Below are 23,417 nucleotides of genomic sequence, written 5' to 3' on the forward strand. Positions count from 1 at the left end.
GCACCTAGACTAGTCCGGGAGTTTCTTCGTGATCACCCGTGGTGGAGAGATCGGGTGGGCATCCGGAGGTTGCCCGTAGGGGGGGGGCAATGTCAGAGATCGTCGCGCCGCTGGGCTCGGCGCAGGCGCAGTACACCTCCCTGTACGCGAGCGCCGGGACTTGGCCGACCGCGGCAATCAGGTTCGCGCATGCGCAGTAGTGACCACGGGCGCGCGCCTGGCACCAATGACAGCGCAGGGCGGGATATTTAAACGGCCCTGAGCTGTCATTCAGTGCCTTTTGGTCTCTTGTATCCTGTGAACCTGTGAACCTGTTTGAAGTAAGTTGCTGACCCGGATTGTGCCCTGACCTTGCTGTTTTCTCCTGTTCTTGACCCTTGCTTGCCTGACCTCTCTCCTGAATGCCCCCTATTGGATCTGACCTGCTGTTGCTGACCTGGCGTGTGACCCGACTATTCTCTGCCCGCTGCTCTGTACCGCACCGTCCCCATAGTTACCGACCCGGCTTGTATGACCCTGCTCCTGCTCAGCCATCCATCCATCCGTCCCTCTCTACGGGGTCTCCAGACCTCCTCATACCTGGCTCTCTCCCGTGGGAGCCCCTGGCGAATACCCCTACCACTGACGGGTGTCCTCAGTAGTCACGACCTGGTCCTGGGGTACTCCAAGTCCATCCCCACCATCAGGGGCCCTGGTGAACAAGTACTCTGGGGCTTAGACTCCGTGCGCTGGGAACATCCGATCAGTGGAGTGCTAGTGGTACCGCCGGGCGGTCCCTTACAGTTGGTGTGCTGGGCCTTTTTTTCTCCACACATAGTGTTGTGTGTTCTTCCCAAACAACTCAATCTTGGTTTCATCTGTCCACAGTATATTTTGCCAGTAGTGCTGTGGAACATCCAGGTGCTCTTTTGCAAACTTCAAACGTGCTGCAATCTTCTTTTTGGACAGCAATGGTTTCCTCCGTGGTGTCCTCCCATGTATTCCATTCTTGTTTAATGTTTTCCTTATTGTAGATATGTCAACAAAAATGTTAGCATGTGCCAGAGATTTCTGTAGGTCTTTAGCTGACACTCTGGGATTCTTCTTTACCTCATACAACATTCTGCGCTGTGCTCTTGCAGTCATTATTACAGGACGACCACGCCTAGGGAGAGTAGCAACAGTGCTAAACTTTCTCCATTTGTAGACAGTCTGTCTTACTGTTGACACATGAACATCAAGGCTTTTGGAGATACTTTTGTAACCCTTTCCAGCTTCATGCAAGTCAACAATTCTTGATCGTAGGTCTTCTGAGAGCTCTTTTCTGCGAGGCATGGTTCACATCAGACAGTGCTTCTTGAATCAGTAAACCCAAAACAGGTGTGTGTTTTTTAAGGGCAGGACAGCTGTATCACCGTGATTGTCAGATCATGGGCAGTAATTCTAGCACTAGACCTCCTCTGTAAATCTAAAATGGTAACCTGTAAAGGCTTTTTAAGCGTCACCTATAGATAGTAAAATTTACATCATTTGTTGCCATTGCGCTGGCGTGCGCAATTTTAAAGCATATCTAAAAATCGTGTTTTGTATTTTTTGCAAAAAAATTGTGTTTGAAAAACTGCTGTGCAAATACTGCGTGACATAAAAAATTGCAATGATCGCCATTTTATTCTCTGGGTTCTCTGCTAAAAATACTATATATATAGATCTATCTATCTATCTATCTATCTATCTATCTATCTATCTATATACATATATATATATACATACAGTGCTTGGGGGTTCTAGAAAAAGAAATTTTCGAGCAAAAAAAAAGAAAAGATTGTTGATTTAAACTTGTAAACCAAAAGTGCAAGAAATGGCTTGGGGCTGAAGTGGTTACAAAAGAAACGAAGGAGAGCAGATGAGGCTTTCAGTTCAGCTCATGAGAAGTGACAAGGAAGCTGAGTTTCTGGCAATATCAACAGGTATTTTCTGTACTTTTTAAAGAATGTTCTTGCACGCAACACCGTAATATTATAGGAGTTTGCTCATTTTTATTCTGAGCAATATTTGTTATAATGTTTATTATTCTGACTTTAAATTGCTTTTATTTTTCCTTCTAAGGAATAAGGATGACAAATGACACAATAGTAAAGGATTTTTTCCTCCTTGGTTTTGAAGGACATCGTAATTTAAAAATTGCCCTCTTCTTTATTTTCTTTATTTTTTATTTATCAACAGTGAGTGGAAATGTATTAATTATAATGCTGGTGTGTTTATACAAAAATCTCCAGTCCCCTATGTATGTTTTTATGTCCAATCTGGCCTTGTCAGACATCATTTTTACGACAAATGTGGTGCCCAACATGTTGGCTATCATTGTACATGGAAAGCAAGCAATTTCCTTAATTTCATGCATTGCCCAGTTCTTCTTCTATGGAGCACTTGGCAGCATGGAATGTTTCCTCCTGACGGTGATGTCTTACGATCGTTATCTGGCTGTCTGTAAACCATTGCATTACTCCCAAATTATGGACATTAAGCTCCAAAAATGGCTCATTACAGCTTCATGGATTACAAGTTTAATTGTGGCAGCTTTACCTTCGATTCTCATGCATCAACTGAATTTCTGTGGGCCAAATATCATAGATCATTTCTTCTGTGATCTTGCCCCATTATTAGACCTCTCCTGCTCAGACACATCTATCGTGAAGACAGAAGCGCTCATAGCCTCACTCCATGTAGTTCTTCTCCCATTCCTGTTCATCATATCTTCTTATATCCGTATTCTTATCACCATCCTTAGAATCCCTTCAGCTCAAGGCCGGCAGAAGACCTTCTCCACCTGCAGTGCCCACCTACTTGTGGTGTGCACTTACTTCCTGACCATAATCACGATATACAGCGATCCCTCACAAACCTACTCCTCAAATGTTAACAAAGTCCGCTCAGTTCTGTACATAGTCTTGACACCATTGTTAAATCCTTTGATATATGCCCTAAAGAACCAGGAAATCAAAGATACATTAAAGAAAAAGCTGTTTAAAGCATTACATAAATAATGTTCTTTTATTTATTTTAGATGGCCAGAATATAGGTCATATTAAAGACATGGTGTGGGCACTGTACAGTGCTAAGCTAAATTTAACAGATAACATCCATATCCTATTCCCTCTAATGAGATAGTACCACCATCCCTACTACTTAGACAAGGGCTAATTAACAATTGTTATCAGGGCTTTGAAGGTACAGAAATATGAATCTCATAAAAGCTTCATCCCACCTTGAACTCCACAGTCCAGGGGAGGATGGAGATGCTTTACTTTGTCTAAAGTGATATTACGTTTTTAGAGACTGGCGGTATTCCCTTTACTTGCAGGGCAGCACAGTGGCTAAATGGTGAGCACTTCCACTTGGCAGTACTAGGGTCATTGGTTCAAATCCCAACCACAGCACCACCTGTCTGTAATTTACATGTTCTGCCTGTGTGGGTTTCCTCCAGTTTCCACCCACACTCCAAAGACATGCTGGTAGGTTAATTGGATCCTGTCTAAATTGTCCCTAGTATGTGTATGTATGAATGTGAGTTAGGGATCTTAGATTGTACACCCCTTGAGGATTAGGGACTGAGGTGAATGTGCAATATATATGTAAAGCACTGCATAAATTGACAGCATTATATACAGGTGAAACTCGAAAAATTAGAATATCGTGCAAAAGTTTATTTATTTCAGTGCAGCAACTTAAAAGGTGAAACTAATATATGAGATAGACTCATTCCATGCAAAGCAAGATAGTTCAAGCCGTGATTTGTCATCATTGTGATGATTATGGCTTACAGCTCATGAAAACCCCAAATCCACAATCTCAGAAAATGAGAATATTGTGAAAAGGTGCAATATTCTCGGCTCAAAGTGTCCCACTCTAATCAGCTAATTAAGCCATAACACCTGCAAAGGGTTCCTGAGCCTTTAAATGGTCCCCCAGTCTGGTTCAGTAGGAATGCTGACCTGACAGTTGTGCAGAAAACCATCATTAACACCCTCCATAAGGAGGGAAAGCCTCAAAAGGTAATTACAAAAGACGTTGGATGTTCCCAAAGTGCTGTATCAAAGCACATTAATAGAAAGTTATGTGGAAGGGAAAAGTGTGGAAGAAAAAGGTGCACAAACAGCAGGGATGACCGCAGCCTGGAGAGAATTGTTAGGAAAAGGCCATTCAAAAGTGTTGGGGACTTTCACAAGGAGTGGACTGAGGCTGGAGTCAGTGCATCAAGAGCCACCATACACAGGCGAATACTGGACATGGGCTTCAAATGTCGTATTCCTCTTGTCAAGCCGCTCCTGAACAACAAAAAACGTCAGAAGCGTCTTACCTGGGCTAAAAAAAAACAGACCTGGTCTGTTGCTCAGTGGTCCAAAGTCCTCTTTTCTAATGAGAGCAACGTTTGCATCTCATTTGGAAACCAAGGACCCAGAGTATGGAGGAAGAATGGAGAGGCACAAGGACCCCGAGTATGGAGGAAGAATGGAGAGGCACACACTGCAAGATGCTTGAAGTCCAGTGTGAAGTTTCCACAGTCTGTGTTGATTTGGGGAGCCATGTCATCTGCTGGTGTTGGTCCACTGTGCTTCATTAAGTCCAGGGTCAACGCAGCCGTCTACCAGGAGATTTTGGAGCACTTCATGCTTCCTTCCACAGATGAGCTTTATGGGGATGCTGACTTCATTTTCCAGCAGGACTTGGCACCTGCCCACACTGCCACAAGCACCAAAACCTGGTTCAATGACCGTGGGATTACTGTGCTTGATTGGCCAGCAAACTCGCCTGCCCTGAACCCCATTGAGAATCTATGGGGCATTGCCAAGAGAAAGATGAGAGACATGAGACCGAACAATGCAGAAGAGTTGAAGGCCGCTATTGAAGCATCCTGGTCTTCCATAACACCTCAGCAGTGCCACAGGCCGATAGCTTCCATGCCATGCCGCATTGAGGCAATAATTGCTGCATGTAATGAGTCTATCTCATATATTAATTTCACCTTTTAAGTTGCACTGAAATAAATGAACTTTTGCACGATATTCTAATTTTTCGAGTTTCACCTGTAAGTACCTGAAATAAATAAATACTTGGAGGCCATCTCACTATTGGTGAGCCACCACAGAGGCACTTTACAGACGCAAGGTGGGGCATCTAATCAACTAATATAATTTGAATATAACAAGAGATTAAAGGTGGGATGTTTGATGTAAGACTATTGGTATTGTCAAGGATGGGGAACTGGAAAAAGGTATTCCTTGTGGTTACTATTTAATCATTTGGAGAGTAAGACAAATGTACCATTTAATATTGAGGTGGCTGTTTATATACCTACCCTGAGGTAGTGTAGGAAAACATCAGGAGGGTGGAGGAGACAGAAGAGCTAAGGAAACATTGGGGTAGTGTAAAAAACATCAGGAGAACAGAGGAGACGGCAGCAGAGAAAACATTGATCTATTGTAGGAAACTTTAGCAGAATGAAGGAGACATAGAAGCAGAGTAAACATTTGGGTAGTTTAGGAAACATTAGGGGAGTGTAGGAGACATCAAATAAACAGAGATGTCAATGAGGCAGCAGAGGTGAGAGGGGCATAATGTCATCCAGTCTTTCTGTACTTGCTGCCATGGGCAGCCTTCCATACTGCAGAAATCAGTCATTATGACGTCAGCACTGCGTTCACACTATTGTTGTTCTGTAAGCCCATGGTGACATGGAAACACATCCAAGAAGGTTTGTCCATGACAGCCTGAGCTCATAAATAGTGGACTGAAGGCATAAGAGAGTTTCTGTGGAAGACAGTGCTGGAGACAAGTTGAGTACATTTTCTTTTCTCTATCACGACTAGCTATTTATTTTTTAATTTATTTCTGCTTCAATTTGATTACTATTTTATAAAAAATAAAACATCTTTATTTTCCAAATTATACTAATAAAAATAATAGTGTTGTTTGTTTTTGCTATAATGAAGAAAGGCAAAGGAAAAGAAGCATCAAGGGCTTTGGTGTCCCATTGGTATCATATCATTGGTATCATGCATGGCTCTGAATACTATAAATAGAGTGAATTTTTAAGATCACAATCATTTCTCCAATTCTTTGTGAAGAACTATCATCACAAAGGCATGCAAACCAGACTCAAGGACTGCTGTTACAGATAGCATGTAGATGCTATTAGATGGCGCCATTATGCTAAGAACAAAAGAGTTCTCTGAGGCCCTCAGAAAGAACATTGTGGATTCCTATAGATATGATAGAAGACTTTAAAAGATCAACACATTTTTTTTTTTTAATCAATCATTCTGTGGTAAGGAAAATCACCTACATGTGGTGTAGGTTTTAAAATGTATATTATATAGGGTGCGCTTGTTGGAGCCCAACCTCTGCAGCTGTAGAAAAAAGGTGCCAGATGGATATCAGGGATAGATGGATGGATGGATGGGATCAGTAACACTGAGGCAGCTCTTCTTAGAGTGGAAGCAAGGCTCTAATGCAGTAACAAGAAAAAGAGAGGAAGGCGCCTCTAAGTGCAGTATTGACAATTTATTTAGTAAACAATGGATAAATTGCACTTACAAGACAAATAGTTAAAAAGACTCATCGTGTGATGTATTAAGATCCAGGTGGAACATCCAGCTGTCCAGCAGCAAACTCTGTCTATAGGATCAGGAAGTAGAGTCCAGGATGTGCCTGTGCATCAAAAATGAATTTTGGAGAGCAGAGTCGGATGTAAGAGGTGAAGGGGACCATAATCACTGAATACGGCGATCCCTCACAAACCTACTCCTCAAATGTTAACAAAGTCCACTCAGTTCTGTACATAGTCTTGACACCATTGTTAAATCCTTTGATATATGCCCTAAAGAACCAGGAAATCAAAGATACATTAAAAAAAGCTGTTTAAAGCATTACATAAATAATGTTCTTTTATTTATTTTAGAAGGCCAGAATATAGGTCATATTAAAGACGTGGTGTGGGCACTGTACAGTGCTAAGCTAAATTTCACAGATAACATCCATATCCTATTCCCTCTAATGAGATAGTACCACCATCCCTACTACTTAGACAAAGCATATTAAAAAATTGTTGTCGGAACTTTGAAGGTACAGAAAGATGAATCTCATAAAATCTTCATCCCACCTTGAACTCCACAGTCCAGGGAAGGATGGAGATGTTCTGCTTTGCCTAAAGTGATATTAAGGTTTTAGAGACTGGCGGTATTCCTTTTACCTTCAGGGCAGCACAGTGGCCAAATGGTTAGCACTTCCACCTGGCAGTACTATAGTCGTTGGTTCAAATCCCAACCATGGCACCACCTGCCTGAAGTTTGCATATTCTGCCTGTGTGGGTTTACTCCATGTAGTCCAGTTTCCTCCCACACTCCAAAGACATACTGGTAGGTTAATTGGATCCTGTCTAAATTGTCCCTAGTGTGTGTATGTATGAATGTGAGTTAGGGACCTGAGATTGTATACCCCTTGAGAGTTAGGGACTGAGGTGAATGATATATGTAAAGCACTGCATAAATTGACAGCACTATATAAGTACCTGAAATAAATAAATACTTGAAGGTCATCTCACTATTGGTGAGCCACCACAGAGGCACTTTACAGACTCAAGGTGGGGCATCTAACTAATACAAATTGAATATAACAAGAGATTAACCCTTTGAGGACCGTAAGATTTTGGAACGCCAAAAGAATCAATTTTTTTGTTTTTAAAGTTCGTACACTTCAGTTGCTGTAACTAAGCCATTTCATGAAATAATTGGCAAAAAGCTAGATCCATTTGTTGTTTGTTGATAAGAACTAATATTTTGACTCAAAAAAAAAAAAAGAAAAGAGTTTTAAGTTCCTAATCAGATGATACACGCAATTAAAAACATTGGACAAATACTTCCCTTGGTCCTCAAAAGGGAATGTTTGATGTAAGACTATTGGTATTGTCAAGGATGGGGAACTGGAAAAGGATATTCCTTGTGGTTACTAGTTGATCATCTGAGCTTGGCGTCTGTGGAGTAAGACAAATGTACCTTTTAATATTGAGGTGGCTGTTTATATATCTACCCTGAGGTAGTGTAGGAAAACATCAGAGAAATGGAAGAAACAGAGAAGTGTCAGAAACATTAGGGTAGTGTAGGAAACATCAGGAGGGTGGAGGAGACAGAGGAGCTAAGGAAACATTGGGGTAGTGTGAAAAAACATTAGGAGAACAGAGGAGATGGAAGCAGAGAAAACATTGATCTAGTGTAGGAAACATTAGCAGAATGAAGGAGACATAGAAGCAGAGGAAACATTGGGGTAGTTTAGGAAACCTTAGGGGAGTGTAGGAGACATCAAATAAACAGAGATGTCAATGAGGCAGCAGAGTTGAGCAGCATAATATCATCCAGTCTTTCTGTACTTGCTGCCATGGGCAGCCTTCCATACTGCAGAAATCAGTCATTATGACGTCAGCACTGCGTTCACACTATTGTTGTTCTGTAAGCCCATGGTGACATGGAAACACATCCAAGCAGGTTTGTCCATGACAGCCTGAGCTCATAAATAGTGGACTGAAGGCATAATAGAGTTTCTGTGGAAGACAGTGCTGGAGACAAGTTGAGTACATTTTCTTTTCTCTATCATGACTAGCTATTTATTTTTTAATTTATTTCTGCTTCAATTTGATTACTATTTTACATAAAAAAAAAACTTCTTTTTTTTCCAAATTATACTAATAAAAATAATAATGTTGTTTGTTTTTGCTATAATGAAGAAAGTCAAAGGAAAAGAAGCATCAAGGGCTTTGGTGTCCCATTGGTATCATATCATTGGTATCATGCATGGCTCTGAATACTATAAATAGAGTGAATTTTTAAGATCACAATCATTTCTCCAATTCTTTGTGAAGAACTATCATCACAAAGGCATGCAAACCAGACTCAAGGACTGCTGTTACAGATAACATGTAGATGCTATTAGATGGCGCCATTATGCTAAGAACAAAAGAGTTCTCTGAGGCCCTCAGAAAGAACATTGTGGATTCCTATAGGTGTGATAGAAGACTTTAAAAGATCAGCACATTTTTTTTTAAATCAATCATTCTGTGGTAAGGAAAATCACCTACATGTGGTGTAGGTTTTAAAATGTATATCATATAGGGCGCGCTTCTTGGAGCCCAAACTCTGTAGCTGTAGGAAAAAGGTACCAGATGGATATCAGGGATAGATGGATGGATGGGATCAGTAACACTGAGGCAGCTCTTCTTAGAGTGGAAGCAAGGCTCTAATGCAGTAACAAGAAAAAGAGAGGAAGGCGCCTCTAAGTGCAGTATTGACAATTTATTTAGTAAACAATGGATAAATTGCACTTACAAGACAAATAGTTAAAAAGACTCATCGTGTGATGTATTAAGATCCAGTTGGGACATCCAGCCGTCCAGCAGCAAACTCTGTCTATAGGATCAGGAAATAGAGTCCAGGATGTGCCTGTGCATCAAAATGAATCTTGGAGAGCAGAGTCGGATGTAAGAGGTGAAGGGGGCGGTAATGAGCATGCTCTGAAATGCTCCAAAATGCATTACCGCCTCCTTCACCTCTTACATCCGACTCTGCTCTCCAAGCTTCATTTTGATGCACAGGCACATCCTGGACTCTACTTCCTGATCCTATAGACAGAGTTTGCTGCTGGACGGCTGGATGTCCCACCTGGATCTTAATACATCACATGATGAGTCTTTTTAACTATTTGTCTTGTAAGTGCAATTTATCCATTGTTTACTAAACAAATTGTCAATACTGCACTTAGAGGTGCCTTCCTCTCTTTTTCTTGTAGGTTTTAAAAGACTGATCATTTGTCCAGGACTGGCCTGCCCAGCAAATTCCATCCAAGAACTGACTGTCTAACACAGAACATCATTGCAAGATGTGCAGGTAATTCTTACGACAGCTAGGGTCAAAGTGAATGCCCTTGCAATCTGAAATAGATTGCACCAATTTAACCCGTGCCAGGAAAACACGTTGCTGTCCGTTAGAGTAACATTATAATTTTTTGCTACGCAATTAGGCAAAGATTGGCTCCTTTGGGTCACATAGGAACTGTATATTCATTAAAATTAGACTTTGGACCCAGGGCAGTAAATGTCCAATGCAGAATTGGCTTTGATTGGGTCTTCACTATGGTAACCCAGAAGCGATGACACACGTCGGTCCCATTCGAGCGCAATCGTCCCACACAAGTTTGGTATCACCGTGATTGTCAGATCATGGGCAGTAATTCTAGCACTAGACCTCCTCTGTAAATCTAAAATGGTAACCTGTAAAGGCTTTTCAAGCATTACCTATGGATAGTAAAATGTACGCCATGTGTTGCCATGGTACTGGCGTGCGCAATTTTAAAGCATATCTAAAATCAGATTTTGTGTTTTTTGCAAAAAATTGTGTTTGAAAGACTGCTGTGCAAATATCGCATGACATAAAAAATTGCAATGATCGCCATTTTATTTCCTAGGTTCTCTGCTAAAAATGTTATATATATATATATATTGTTTAGTGGTTCTAGAAATAGTAATTTTCGAATGAAAAAAAACAAACGGATTTAAACTTGTAAATAGAGATGAGCGAATCGAACCAGGCGAACCGGAATTCGAAACGAATTTCAGGAAAAATTCGATTCGCGTCGAATCCGAATATTTGCCTACTTCGGGTGCGCGAATCGGATTTTTCCCGATCAGCCGGCAAAAGTGTCCCTGCAGAGAGCTCCGCTATTTCTGACATTTCTCTGACAGTTCCTTCACATGTACAGCGGTTGAAACATTGTATCTATTAGTTTCCATTTAGGATACAGATGTTTCAACCGCTGTACATGTGAAGAAGCTGTCAGAGAACTGTCAGAAATAGAGGAACTCTGCACATACACTTTTTGCCGGTTTGGAATTCTTATTTTCATCCTACTTCTTCTTCTTCTTCATCCTCATCCTCATCCTCAGAAGAAGAGGATGAGGATGAGGATGAAGAAGAAGAAGAAGCAGAAGTAGGATGAAAATAAGAAGAATTCCAAGCCGGCAAAAAGTGTATCTGCAGAGCTCCTCTATTCTGCAGATACACTTAGAGGAGCTCTGCACATACACTTTTTGCCGGCTTGGAATTAATCTTATTTTCATCCTACTTCTTCTTCTTCTTCTTCTTCATCCTCATCCTCATCCTCAGAAGAAGAAGAAGAGGATGAGGATGAAGAAGAAGAAGTAGGATGAAAATAAGAATAATTCCAAGCCGGCAAAAAGTGTATCTGCAGAGCTCCTCTAAGTGTATCTGCAGAGCTCCGCTATTTCTGACAGTTCTGTGACATTCACTCCATACAGCGGTTGAAACATTGTATCTATTTGTTTCCATAAATGGATCCTTCTCCTTCTTCTCATCCTTCTCCTTCTTCTCATCCTTCTCCTTCTTCTCATCCTTCTCCTTCTTCTCATCCTTCTCCTTCTTCTCATCCTTCTCCTTCTTCTCATCCTTCTCCTTCTCCTTCTTCTCATCCTTCTCCTTCTTCTCATCCTTCTCCTTCTCCTTCTTCTCATCCTTCTCCTTCTTCTCATCCTTCTTCTCATCCTTCTCCTTCTTCTCATCCTTCTCCTTCTTCTCATCCTTCTCCTTCTTCTCATCCTTCTTCTCATCCTTCTCCTTCTTCTCATCCTTCTTCTCATCCTTCTCCTTCTTCTCATCCTTCTCCTTCTTCTCATCCTTCTCCTTCTCCTTCTTCTCATCCTTCTCCTTCTTCTCATCCTTCTCCTTCTTCTCATCCTTCTCCTTCTCCTTCTTCTCATCCTTCTCCTTCTCCTTCTTCTCATCCTTCTCCTTCTCATCTTCTCATCCTTCTCCTTCTCCTTCTTCTCATCCTTCTCCTTCTCCTTCTCCTTCTTCTCATCCTTCTCCTTCTTCTCATCCTTCTCCTTCTTCTCATCCTTCTCCTTCTCCTTCTTCTCATCCTTCTCCTTCTTCTCATCCTTCTCCTTCTCCTTCTCCTTCCTCATCTCCAAGGGCATTTAAATTAAAGGTACAGTGTTCTGCACTAATTTAAAGGCTCTCTGAAGCCTAGAAACCCTTTTTATAAGTTAACTTCGTAGCGAATTAATTCGCATCTAATCGAATTTCTTCCTGAAATTCGGCGAATCAGCCGAATCGAATTTTTGAATAATTCGCTCATCTCTACTTGTAAACTAGTAGTGCAAGAAATGGCTTGGGGCTGAAGTGGTTACAAAAGAAAGTAAGGAGAGCAGATGAGGCTTTCAGATCAGCTCATGAGAAGTGACAATGAAGCTGAGTTTCTGGCAAGATCAACAGGTATTTTCTGTACTTGTTAAAGAATGTTCTTGCACGCAACACCATAATATTATAGGAGTTTGCTCATTTTTATTCTGAGCAATATTTGTTATAATGTTTATCATTCTGACTTTAAATTGCTTTTATTTTTCCTTCTAAGGAATAAGGATGACAAATAACACAATAGTAAAGGATTTTTTCCTCCTTGGTTTTGAAGGACATCGTAATTTAAAAATTGCCCTCTTCTTTATTTTCTTTATTTTTTATTTATCAACAGTGAGTGGAAATGTATTAATTATAATGCTGGTGTGTTTATACAAAAATCTCCAATCCCCTATGTATGTTTTTATGTCCAACCTGGCCTTGTCAGACATCATTTTTACGACAAATGTGGTGCCCAACATGTTGGCTATCATTGTACATGGAAAGCAAGCGATTTCCTTAATTTCATGCATTGCCCAGTTCTACTTCTATGGAGCACTTGGCAGCATGGAATGTTTCCTCCTGACGGCGATGTCTTACGATCGTTATCTGGCTGTCTGTAAACCATTGCATTACTCCCAAATTATGGACATTAAGCTCCAAAAATGTCTCATTACAGCTTCATGGCTTACAAGTTTAATTGTGGCAGCTTTACCTGCGATTCTCATGCATCAACTGAATTTTTGTGGGCCAAATATCATAGACCACTTCTTCTGTGATCTTGCTCCATTATTAGAACTCTCCTGCTCAGACACATCTATCGTGAAGACAGAAGCGCTCATAGCCTCACTCCATGTAGTTCTTCTCCCATTCCTGTTCATCATATCTTCTTATATCCGTATTCTTATCACCATCCTTCAAATCCCTTCAGCTCAAGGCCGGCAGAAGACCTTCTCTACCTGCAGTGCCCACCTACTTGTGGTGTGCACTTACTTCCTGACCATAATCACGATATACAGCGATCCCTCACAAACCTACTCCTCAAATGTTAACAAAGTCCGCTCAGTTCTGTACATAGTCTTGACACCATTGTTAAATCCTTTGATATATGCCCTAAAGAACCAGGAAATCAAAGATACATTAAAGAAAAAGCTGTTTAAAGCATTACATATTTAATGTTCTTTTATTTATTTTAGATGGCCAGAATATAGGTCATATTAAAGACGTGGTGTGGGCACTGTACTGTGCTAAGCTAAATTTAACAGATAACATCCATATCCTATTCCCTCTAATGAGATAGTACCACCATCCCTACTACTTAGACAAGGGCATATTAACAATTCTTATCAGGGCCTTGAAGGTACAGAAATATGAATCTCATAAAAGCTTCATCCCACCTTGAACTCCACAGTCCAGGGGAGGATGGAGATATTGTACTTTGTCTAAAGTGATATTAAGGTTTTAGAGACTGGCGGTATTCCCTTTACTTGCAGGGCGGCACAGTGGCTAAATGGTTAGCACTTTCATCTGGAAGTACTAGGGTCGTTGGTTCAAATCCCAACCATGGCACCACCAGTCTGAAGTTTGCATGTTTCCCCTGTGCCTGCGTGGGTTTCCTCTGGGTACTCTGGTTTCCTTCCACACTCCAAAGACATGCTGGTAGGTTAATTGGATCCTGTCCAAATTGTCCCTAGTATGTGTATGTATGAATGTGAGTTAGGGACCTTAGATTGTACACCCCTTGAGGGTCCGGGACTGATGTGAATGTACAATATATATGTAAAGCGCTGCGTAAATTGACAGCACTATATAAGTAGCTATAGTAAATAAATACTTGGAGGCCATCTCACTATTGGTGAGGCACTTTACAGACTCAAGGTGGGGCATCTAACTAATACAATTTGAATACAACAAGAGATTAAACAGGGATGAAGGTGGGATGTTTGATGTAAGATTATTGGTATTGTCAAGGATGGGTAACTGGCCACTAGCTGGTCATCTGGGCTTGGCATCTGTGGAGTAAGACAAATGTAGCTTTTAATATTGAGGTGGCTGTTTATATACCTACACTATATTGATGCTCTTCAAAAGAAAACCATAGAGTTGCTGTATATCTAATAAAGAATTACACATTATGTGCATTTTTGAAATGTTATCAATACACTGAAAATTAAATGTTTGATAACGTGTATATACTGTAGGCCATCCTCTGTGATGGATATTACCAACCTTACAATGTATCAGTGTTTTTATGGATACTATTTTAGTCAATGTGAACAATAAATCATTGATTATGAAATTCCTGTTTCTCTACCTTCAGTGGTGTGGAATTTTCCTGCATATACATAAAACCACAAAAAATAATATACCTATGCTCCATATAGTGTAAAACTGGCATGAACTTTTTATTAAGAACTAAAAATATACTCATATGGATAAAAGGTCGAATGCCGCCTCTGGGGGCACTTCCAGTGCATGATGATGTAATGTAGTATGGCTCCACCACAACACGTTTCGTCCGTGACCTTTGAGAACTTCATCTCTGACAAAATTATTTTATACATGTGAGTGCATTTTAGTTCTTAATAAAACGTTATTGTCAGGTTTACACTATATAGAGCATTGGTCTCCTTCTCTTTTCTCTTTGAGTGCAATTGCATGGAATACTTTGAGCAAGATCACAATACCAGTGGTGTTCTTTTTTTTAATTTAAATATTTATTAATTTTTCATGTTATTACAAAAATTCCATAAGAAGAGACACAATACATATAAATAATCCATACATTTCTACTTTGTCCCTTGTATTTACCTCTTTTCTTTCCCTTCCCTCCCAACCCACCTTTTCCCCCCCTTCCCCCCTCCCTCCCCTCTGTAAGGTCTCCAATCTCTCAAGGCCCAATAACTTTAAATAACTTCCTATTTTAGAGTTTTCTATATTTATCTTTCAATCCTGATTTTTCCCATTTTTCCCATTGCGAGTAGTATAATTTCAACCTATCTTCCTGAATATAATAAGATTTTTCCATTCTACTAATCTCGTTTACCCTATTGATCCAATCCTCCTCTGTCAGCACCTCTGTCTTCCACCAAAACTTGGGAATCAACCCTTTTGCAGCACTTAAGTAGTACCATACTCCTGATTCTTTGTATTTATTTACTGTTGTCTCAACATTATGTAGGAGACACATGGTTGGGTCTAATCCTATGTTATTTCCAGTTATTATTTCTATTAAATTGACTATTGTCTTCCAGAAAGCCTGAATTTTTGGACATTGCCACCAAATATGAAACACCGTGCCCTCCTCCCCACATCCTCTCCAACACATTTTTGAATTCTCCTCCCTCATCCTGTGCTCAGTGCTCGGTGTAATATGCCATCGTGTCAAAAATGTATAATTAATCTCAACGTCTCTCATACTAACACTCTCGTGAACTAATCTAAATATCTTATTCTGTTGATCTTCATCTATCATCACCTCCATATCTCTTTCCCAATTTGTTATAAAAATTAACTTTGTGTCTGTGTCTAATTCTGTGAGTATTCTATACATTTTTGTGACACCGTGTTTCCCATCTCGACGTGTTTCTAATAGCCTTTCAAACATATTCCACTCCTTTTTTAATCTCAATGGTTTTGGGAGAGTTCCAATAAAACATTTTAATTGTTGATATTTCCACTCATCTATTTTAGTAAACATATCTTCTCCCCTCTCTTTTAATTCTTTAAATGTTCTCAATTCCCCCTCTACCAATACGTCTCTCAATTGGATATCTTCCTTTTTAAAACATCTCCCTGATATCTCATCTTTTCCTGGAGGGAAGAACTCTGTGTTTGCAAGAGGCATTAATATAGAATTGAATTCCCATTTCATGTGTTTATGTAAATTATCCCATATCCTTAGCACACCCAAAGTGTAAGTGCTTGTGCTTTCTTTAATTCCTCTATAATGTGCTGGAACCCATAGCATCTTACTCAGATTAATTCCACTCAATTCATTTTCTATTTTTACCCAACTTTTCCCCTTATAGTTAAAAGTCCAATCAAAAATTCTTGCTAAAATTACTGCTTTGTAATATCTATTGACATCAGGTAGTCCCAACCCCCCTTTCTCTTTAGTCCTACTTAGTGTTTCATATGATATTCTTGGTTTTTTATTCCTCCATATATATCTTGTTAACATTCTTCTCATTATCTTAAAAAACGCCTCTGGGAGTTTGATTGGGATCATTTGAAATCTATAGAGTATTTTAGGTATAATTACCATTTTAATTAGGTTTATACGTCCTAACCATGATGGGTTTCCTCCTTCTAATCTTTTTAGTTCGTCCTTAGTCTCATTTATCAGAGAAATATAGTTTAATCTATACAGTTGTTTATATGAGATAGCAATTTTTTTTCCTAGGTATTTTATATCTTTTTCTCTCCAGATAAAGGGGAATTCTTTTTGTAGCTTTTCTTTTTCGCTCTTTGGTATATTAATGTTCAGAATCTCTGTTTTTGTTGGGTTAATTTTTAGATTTGATAGTTCACCATATTCCTTCAGGATCTTCATTATACTTGGTAGTGTTATTCGGGGGTTGCCTACATAAAACAGTAGGTCGTCCGCAGAGGCCGTTACTTTATGTTCTATGTTTTCTATCTGTATTCCCTTTATCGCTCCACTATTCCTTATTATTGATAGCAGGGGTTCCAATGTCAAGACATATAACAAGGGGGACAATGGACATCCTTGTCTTGTTCCATTGGACATCCCAATGGATTCCGACCTCTCCCCATTTACCGTGATGATTGCGGAGGGCTCCCTATATGATTTACCTATCCACTCACGCATTCTCTCTCCAATCCCCAACACTTCCAGGTTGTCCATCATAAAGCCCCAGTCCACTCTATCAAACGCCTTTTCGGCATCAATTGACAAGAGCACCACCGGGGCTTTCCCTTTTCTACTTTTCTGAATAAGCATCAAAGTTCTCAACCCATTGTCTCTACCCTCTCTCCCCGGGACAAAGCCCACCTGGTCTCCATGGATCCATTTGGGCATTAGATCTTTCAGCCTGTTTGCTAGGACCTTTGCGTACAACTTGGTATCAGTGTTTAATAATGAAATTGGTCTGTAGCTAGAGCACTGAGAAGGATCTTTTCCCTCCTTGTGAATGAGAATGATATGGGCCTGAAGGGATTCCCTCCTCCCCTCCATCCCACCTCCCAAGTCATTCATATATTTCTTTAACTTCGGTAACAGTACTTCACAACATTTTTTATAGTACTTAACTGTATAACCATCCGGGCCTGGGCTTTTCCCTCCCCCTGTACTTCTTAACGCTACTTCTATTTCTTCCCGGGAAATTTCTGCGTCCAAGGAGTTCAATTGTGTTTCACTGAGCTTTGGCAATCCCGCATTTTTTAAATATATCATCCTTTTTTCATTAATACCTTCTCTAATTTCTTTTGGTGAACCTTGGTGGCTGATGTTATACAACTTTCTATAGTACTCCGTGAATACTTTAATGATTTCTTTAGTTGAGTGGACCAACTCCCCCTTAGGGCTTTTTATCTTTTCTATATAATTCCTGTTTTTCTTTTTATTCAGGGCTCTCATTAAGTATTTTCCTGGTCTATCACCCCATCTATATCTTTCACTTAATACTTTGTTATATACTCTTCTCCTCTCCTCTTCCATCAATCTCTCTAATTCGTCTCTTTTATCCATTAACTTCTGTCTTGTTTCTATTGTTATTTTCTTCTTATGTATCTGCTCCAAATCCAGGATTTCCCCTAAGAGTCCACTAACCCTCTCTCTTCTTTCTTTTTTCTTCCTTGCTCCCATCGCAATCAAGACTCCTCTTATATATACCTTATGACTTTCCCATACTGTGGCTGTCGATAGTTCCTCTGTCTCATTCTCCTTGAAATATACCTTAATCTCTTCCCTGATCTTCTGCACAATATCCTCATCCAAGAGAAGAGCCTCATTTAACCTCCATCCTAAACCTCCCGTCCACCTTTTCCCCCATCCTATTTTTATTATGACTGGGGCATGGTCTGAAAAAGTTATTGTCTCTATTTCTATTTTAACCAATCAATGAGTTGATGATCTATTAGAATATAATCCAGTCTCGAGTATATCTCATGTGCATTAGAGAAGAAGGTATAGTCTCTGTCTTTCATATGCATCATTCTCCAGGTGTCCACCAGTTGGTACTCGTGGATCGCCTTCTTCAAGGTTCTCAGAGACCTACCCCCCTCTCTCTGCACAAGGGAGGTTGCATCCTTTTGTGGGTCCATACAAAGATTTAAATCTCCTGCTATTATCAAACGCTCTTTTTTAAAGTCTATCAATTTTTTTAGCAAGCCCTTCAAAAAGATCTCAGGTTTCTTGTTGGGGCAATATATATTGGCTAGTGTACATTCAATTCCCTGTAGTTTACCCTTCAAAAACAGGAATTTCCCTTCCGGGTCAGTCTTTCTATCTTCCAACTCAAATTTCATATTCTTTGCCAATCCTATTGCCACCCCCTTTGCTCTTTTGATTGGAGAGTCGGCGTAATACCATGTTGGGTAATATTTGGATTTTAATTTCACATTTGATTCTATCTCAAAATGTGTCTCCTGTAGAAATACCACTGACGTTGCCCTGTGATGTAACTCTTTAAACAACTTAAATCTTTTCCCAGGACAATTCAACCCATTCACATTATATGTTATAAACTGTATTTCTTCCATCCTTCTTGATTCTGTCTCTCTCTCTTCTAATTCGTCTCCTCCTATTAGGCCCGAGTATCTTGCAGAATATTAGCCCCACCACCCCTCCCCCCACCCAAGCCCCCCCCTCACACCCTCTCTTCTTTTTCCCCTACCCATTTTTAGGCCTATAAACTGCCTACAAATCATTTGTGGATCCATTTCCACCATTGATTTAAAATTTGGGGAGTAAGCTCCGCCTATGTACGGCTCACCTCTCCTCCACCCCCCCGATTCCCTCTTTCTATCGTCAAGACTCAGCGAGAATCTTTACTCTTTACCTCCCTCCCCTAACCGAAGCCTCCAAGTGGGTCTCAACATCCAGAGGGGGAAGACCAGGGGCGAGAGAGGAAGAAAAGGAAAAAAAAAAAAAAGTCATTTTCTACTTAATTCTCCCTCTCTTCCCTCCCCAACCCCGGGGCCTCCCACCCCCCTCCCCCTGACATGTTGCCAGTCCTCTTTTCTAGTATCATTTGTATTTCTTTTGTCTTCTTTTTCTTCTTCCCACCCAGCTATCTCCATTCTTTGCAAGTCCAGTCTATCACAAAAATCTCTTAAATCCTTCGGAAATCTCAAATACACTGTGACCCCATTTTTCCAGCCAATTAGAGATGCTGAGGTACCCCATCTATACTGCACATTCTGTTTTCTCATTTGCTCCAACAGGGGTTTCAGGGATCTCTTTGACCCCAAAATTTTGGATCTGGACAATTACGTCCCTCGGTCTTTCCTTCTCAGTAGCCTGTTTGAACTTTCCTATTCTAAACACTCCGTCTAACTTGATCCCGTCTGATTCAGGTCTGTCTCTTGTGGAGTTTAGGATTTTTTTAACTAATTCATATAGCATTTCCCCTTTAGCAGTCTCTGGGATTCCTCGTATTCTAAGATTACACCTTCTTTCTTTATTTTCTTGATCTTCCATCCTATAGATCATTTTTTTCTGGTTATTTTCTAATTGGCTTATTTTTTCCCTTAGATTATCTATGTTCTGGGCCTGAGTTTTAACTTTCTCCTCCGTTTCTTCCATTCTTGATAGCAGATGTCCTAAATCATTTCGAATAGCTGTCATTTCATATTTTAGCATTTTTTCCAAATTTTTAAACATTTCTACCATCTCCTTCTTATTTGGTATTTGTAGTTCACCATCAGATTCTTTTTTTCCCAAGCCATCCACTGTTTGTTGGCTACCGCTGCTATTCATGCCCAATGATAATCTAGGGCTAGTTCCTGAACTAGTGTCCATTTCTCCCTTTGTGCCTTGGGCCCTTTCTGGCGTAGTATTTCCATATGATGTAACTTTCTTTATTGTTCCTGTTTGGGACCCTTTGGGCCCTGCTCCCTTGGGACCTTTGTTCTTCATGTCCTCTATATATCTTAATAGACTTGCAAATTTTTCCTATATTCTTTACTCTCCTGGAACACCTGGGCCTCCTCTCTTCTTCTCTTCTAACCCATGGGAATCCACCCCTCCTTCACCCCTTGGACGTCTATGGCGCTCAGAGGTCCACACCACAATAGGTCCCCAACAGCTTTCACTCACCCTTCCCTTCTCCGGACGGAGATTCGAGACTTGTGTGGAGGGCCTTCACTTCTGCTCAGTCCTGGGGGGGATTCCTCTGGGTTTCAGGATCAAACAGTCAGCCAGGAGGTACAAGCAGCTATGGGCCGGCTGCACCCTGTCAAATCAGATCAGCCATCCTCTAGCCGCACGGATTTCCAGCCATGTAGGGCCGGGGAAGCCGGCGTGTCACTGCCGCTCTGTCAGGAAACCGGCCGGCATCCCCGCTTCCCAGTAGTCCTTTGCGACGAGCAGCGTGCTCACACCGCCCTGCATCGATTCCCCGGCAACCCGACAGCTGCACTGGGATCTCTGCAGCGTGTTCTCCTCCCAGAGGTCCGTGCCCGCTCTCCACTCCCTTCACCGCGCCAGCCTCTCCTCCCTTGGAGCCCTCCTCAGTCAGGTAGGGCTTCACACCATGAGGGTCTCGGGATGGTCAGTTTGGAGGTTATCGGAGAGCACTCACATCGTGCTCTCCGTCGCCGCCATGTTTAGGCTCCACCCCTCCCCGGTTGCACCAGCAACGAGGACAAGAATACCAGTGGTGTTCTGTGCAGTGACTTTTGGAGTGCTGTTTGGGTCTTGCATACATGCATCCTGTGTCCATTCATCAACCATTGGTGGTCACTGAGGTGTACCATTGGGGTGAATTTGTATTTTAACACATGCTACACATGGCCTTTCTAAAATTCGAGGGACCTGTAGTTCCAGTAAGCCTTATGTGAAATATCGGTGGTGGAGGTTGGCTCACTGGCATAGAATGCTCTATATTGTCTTCCAGTGGACTTTGCGACTATCTACATGGACTTTTTTGCATTCATACACTGTTATCTTGTAACTTTTTTTTATGTTGGTGTTTTCTATATCCATTAAGCACATCACATTTCTGTTTAATGATATTGTATGCTATGGTAAATATCACTTAACAAGCTTGCAGCTTTTTTTTCACTTATTATTTTGATTTACCATTAGTGCATTTTTCTTATGAATTGCAAATGCATGTCAAATCACAGCCTATTGTCCGCAATTACAGTGGTCAGGTCATATCAGTGCAGTTTGACTTGGTCGGAGCAGGGGCAGACTGACCATTTGAGCACTGCCCGAGGGCCTGGGGTCAGTAGGGGGGCCCATGAGATGCCTCTGGTACCTTTCATTGGCTATTTCATAGGCTTTTTTGGGTGTGCGCAAGGACACAGGGACCCCATGATCCCCTATTGCCCGGGGGCCCCATGAGTTGTCAGTCCACCCCTGGGTCGGAGGCGCACAGTTTTCTAAAGTACTGCATGCACTACTTTTGGTGCAATTTGCATAGACATCTGTGTCAGATGTGTACGCAAATCGCACCTCAAATCGGCATGACACCCGACTTTGAAATCGTGCGACTTCACTGTAAGTCGCACGATTTCCAACTCGGGATCAGTGTGACCAGGGTGTTAGACTTTCTTTGGGGTGTATTCATTTTTGCAACATGGTCTTAAATTTATTTGTTAGGAAAAATACTTTTTTGAGTATGCAAACTAACAAATCTTGTTTGCAATCAATGGTCGGCATTTGTGGGAGTATTTTGTAGTATAGTGTCCCATAGAAAATGTTGCTTTTGAAAGTAAAGTAAAGGTTTTTTGACAAATCTGTTGGGGTGTACTCATTTATCCCGAGCACTGTATATGTGAAGCCTTACCTTTTAAAACAACCCATACAGTTTAAAATGAAAGGCAAAACATCTGTGTACAGAAATAAAAAAACATTATACAGTAAATACCTTTTTCCCCTATTTTAGTGATTTACATTTCCACTGTTATAAGCTGCATAGAGAGGTGGTCATGGAGAAACAGCTGCACACTGAACTTCCTGGTGAATGGCTGTGCAGTTAGGGTGCGCCTGCACAGGTTTGATCATTGGAGGAGATCAGGCTGAGTTTCCAACAAAGCTAGAGAACTTACCATGCTGTGCTCTCATGCCTAGTGTGGTCAGGTTTTTTAATTTCTTTTTAATAGCAAAGCAGAGGGACTGGCAGGACCACCAAGGATTTCACATTTCACACAAAGGAAGCAATACAAAGAGAACAGGATACTTTTTCATACAAGTACACGGTACAGCAGGCATATACCAGAGATATGTTGGGTTTGTGTATTCTTGAAAGCACTTTAAATGGTACTGGAGATTGTAAGCTCCCAGGATCAGGCCCTCATATCCCTCTTGTATTGAACTGTATTGTTGCTGTATTGTCTCCTGTTATATTGTAAAGCGCTGAGCAAACTGTTGGTGCCATATAAATCCTGTATAATAATAATAATATATAAATCCTGTATAATAATAATAATATATAAATCTTGTATAATAATAATATATACATCCTATATTATAATAATAATAATAATATAAATCCTGTATAATAATAATAATAATAATATATAAATCCTGTATAATAATAATAATAATAATAATAATAATATATAAATCCTGTATAATAATAATAATATATAAATCCTATATAATAATAATAATATAAATCCTGTATAATAATAATAATAATAATATATAAATCCTGTATAATAATAATAATAATAATAATAATATATAAATCCTGTATAATAATAATAATATATAAATCCTATATAATAATAATATATAAATCCTGTATAATAATAATAATATATAAATCCTGTATAATAATAATATATAAAGCCTGTATAATAATAATAATATATAAATCCTGTATAATAATAATAATAATATATAAATCCTGTATAATAATAATAATATATAAATCCTGTATAATAATAATATATAAATCCTGTATAATAATAATAATACTGGAGTATTGATCTTTGATATTTTCTCTTTTTGTTGAATCACAGAAAAATGTCTTAATACCAACTTCAGAAAATTGAAAAAAAATG

The 23,417-nt window shown here is 40.1% G+C and overlaps 2 protein-coding genes across 2 annotated transcripts; both read left to right on the forward strand.

The window, feature by feature from the left end:
* Window positions 1-2,261: 2,261 nt before the first annotated feature.
* Window positions 2,262-3,023, forward strand: LOC149452540 (olfactory receptor 10A7-like). The gene has a single exon (XM_089689255.1). The coding sequence runs from the start codon at window positions 2,262-2,264 to the stop codon at window positions 3,021-3,023; it is 762 nt and encodes a 253-aa protein (XP_089545381.1).
* A 9,606-nt stretch (window positions 3,024-12,629) lies between these two features.
* On the forward strand, window positions 12,630-13,391 carry LOC149452541 (olfactory receptor 11L1-like). The gene has a single exon (XM_089689256.1). The coding sequence runs from the start codon at window positions 12,630-12,632 to the stop codon at window positions 13,389-13,391; it is 762 nt and encodes a 253-aa protein (XP_089545382.1).
* Window positions 13,392-23,417: the final 10,026 nt, after the last annotated feature.

Source organism: Staurois parvus, unplaced genomic scaffold (assembly GCF_062004578.1).
Source record: "Staurois parvus isolate SC_StPar_1 unplaced genomic scaffold, SC_StPar_1.0 ptg000470l, whole genome shotgun sequence".
NCBI classification, from domain to species: domain Eukaryota; kingdom Metazoa; phylum Chordata; class Amphibia; order Anura; family Ranidae; genus Staurois; species Staurois parvus.

Bases quoted from the DNA above. Each gene is read 5' to 3' on its own strand.
- LOC149452540 (XM_089689255.1), top strand. From the start codon at position 2,262: ATGTATGTTTTTATGTCCAATCTGGCCTTGTCAGACATCATTTTTACG.
- LOC149452541 (XM_089689256.1), top strand. From the start codon at position 12,630: ATGTATGTTTTTATGTCCAACCTGGCCTTGTCAGACATCATTTTTACG.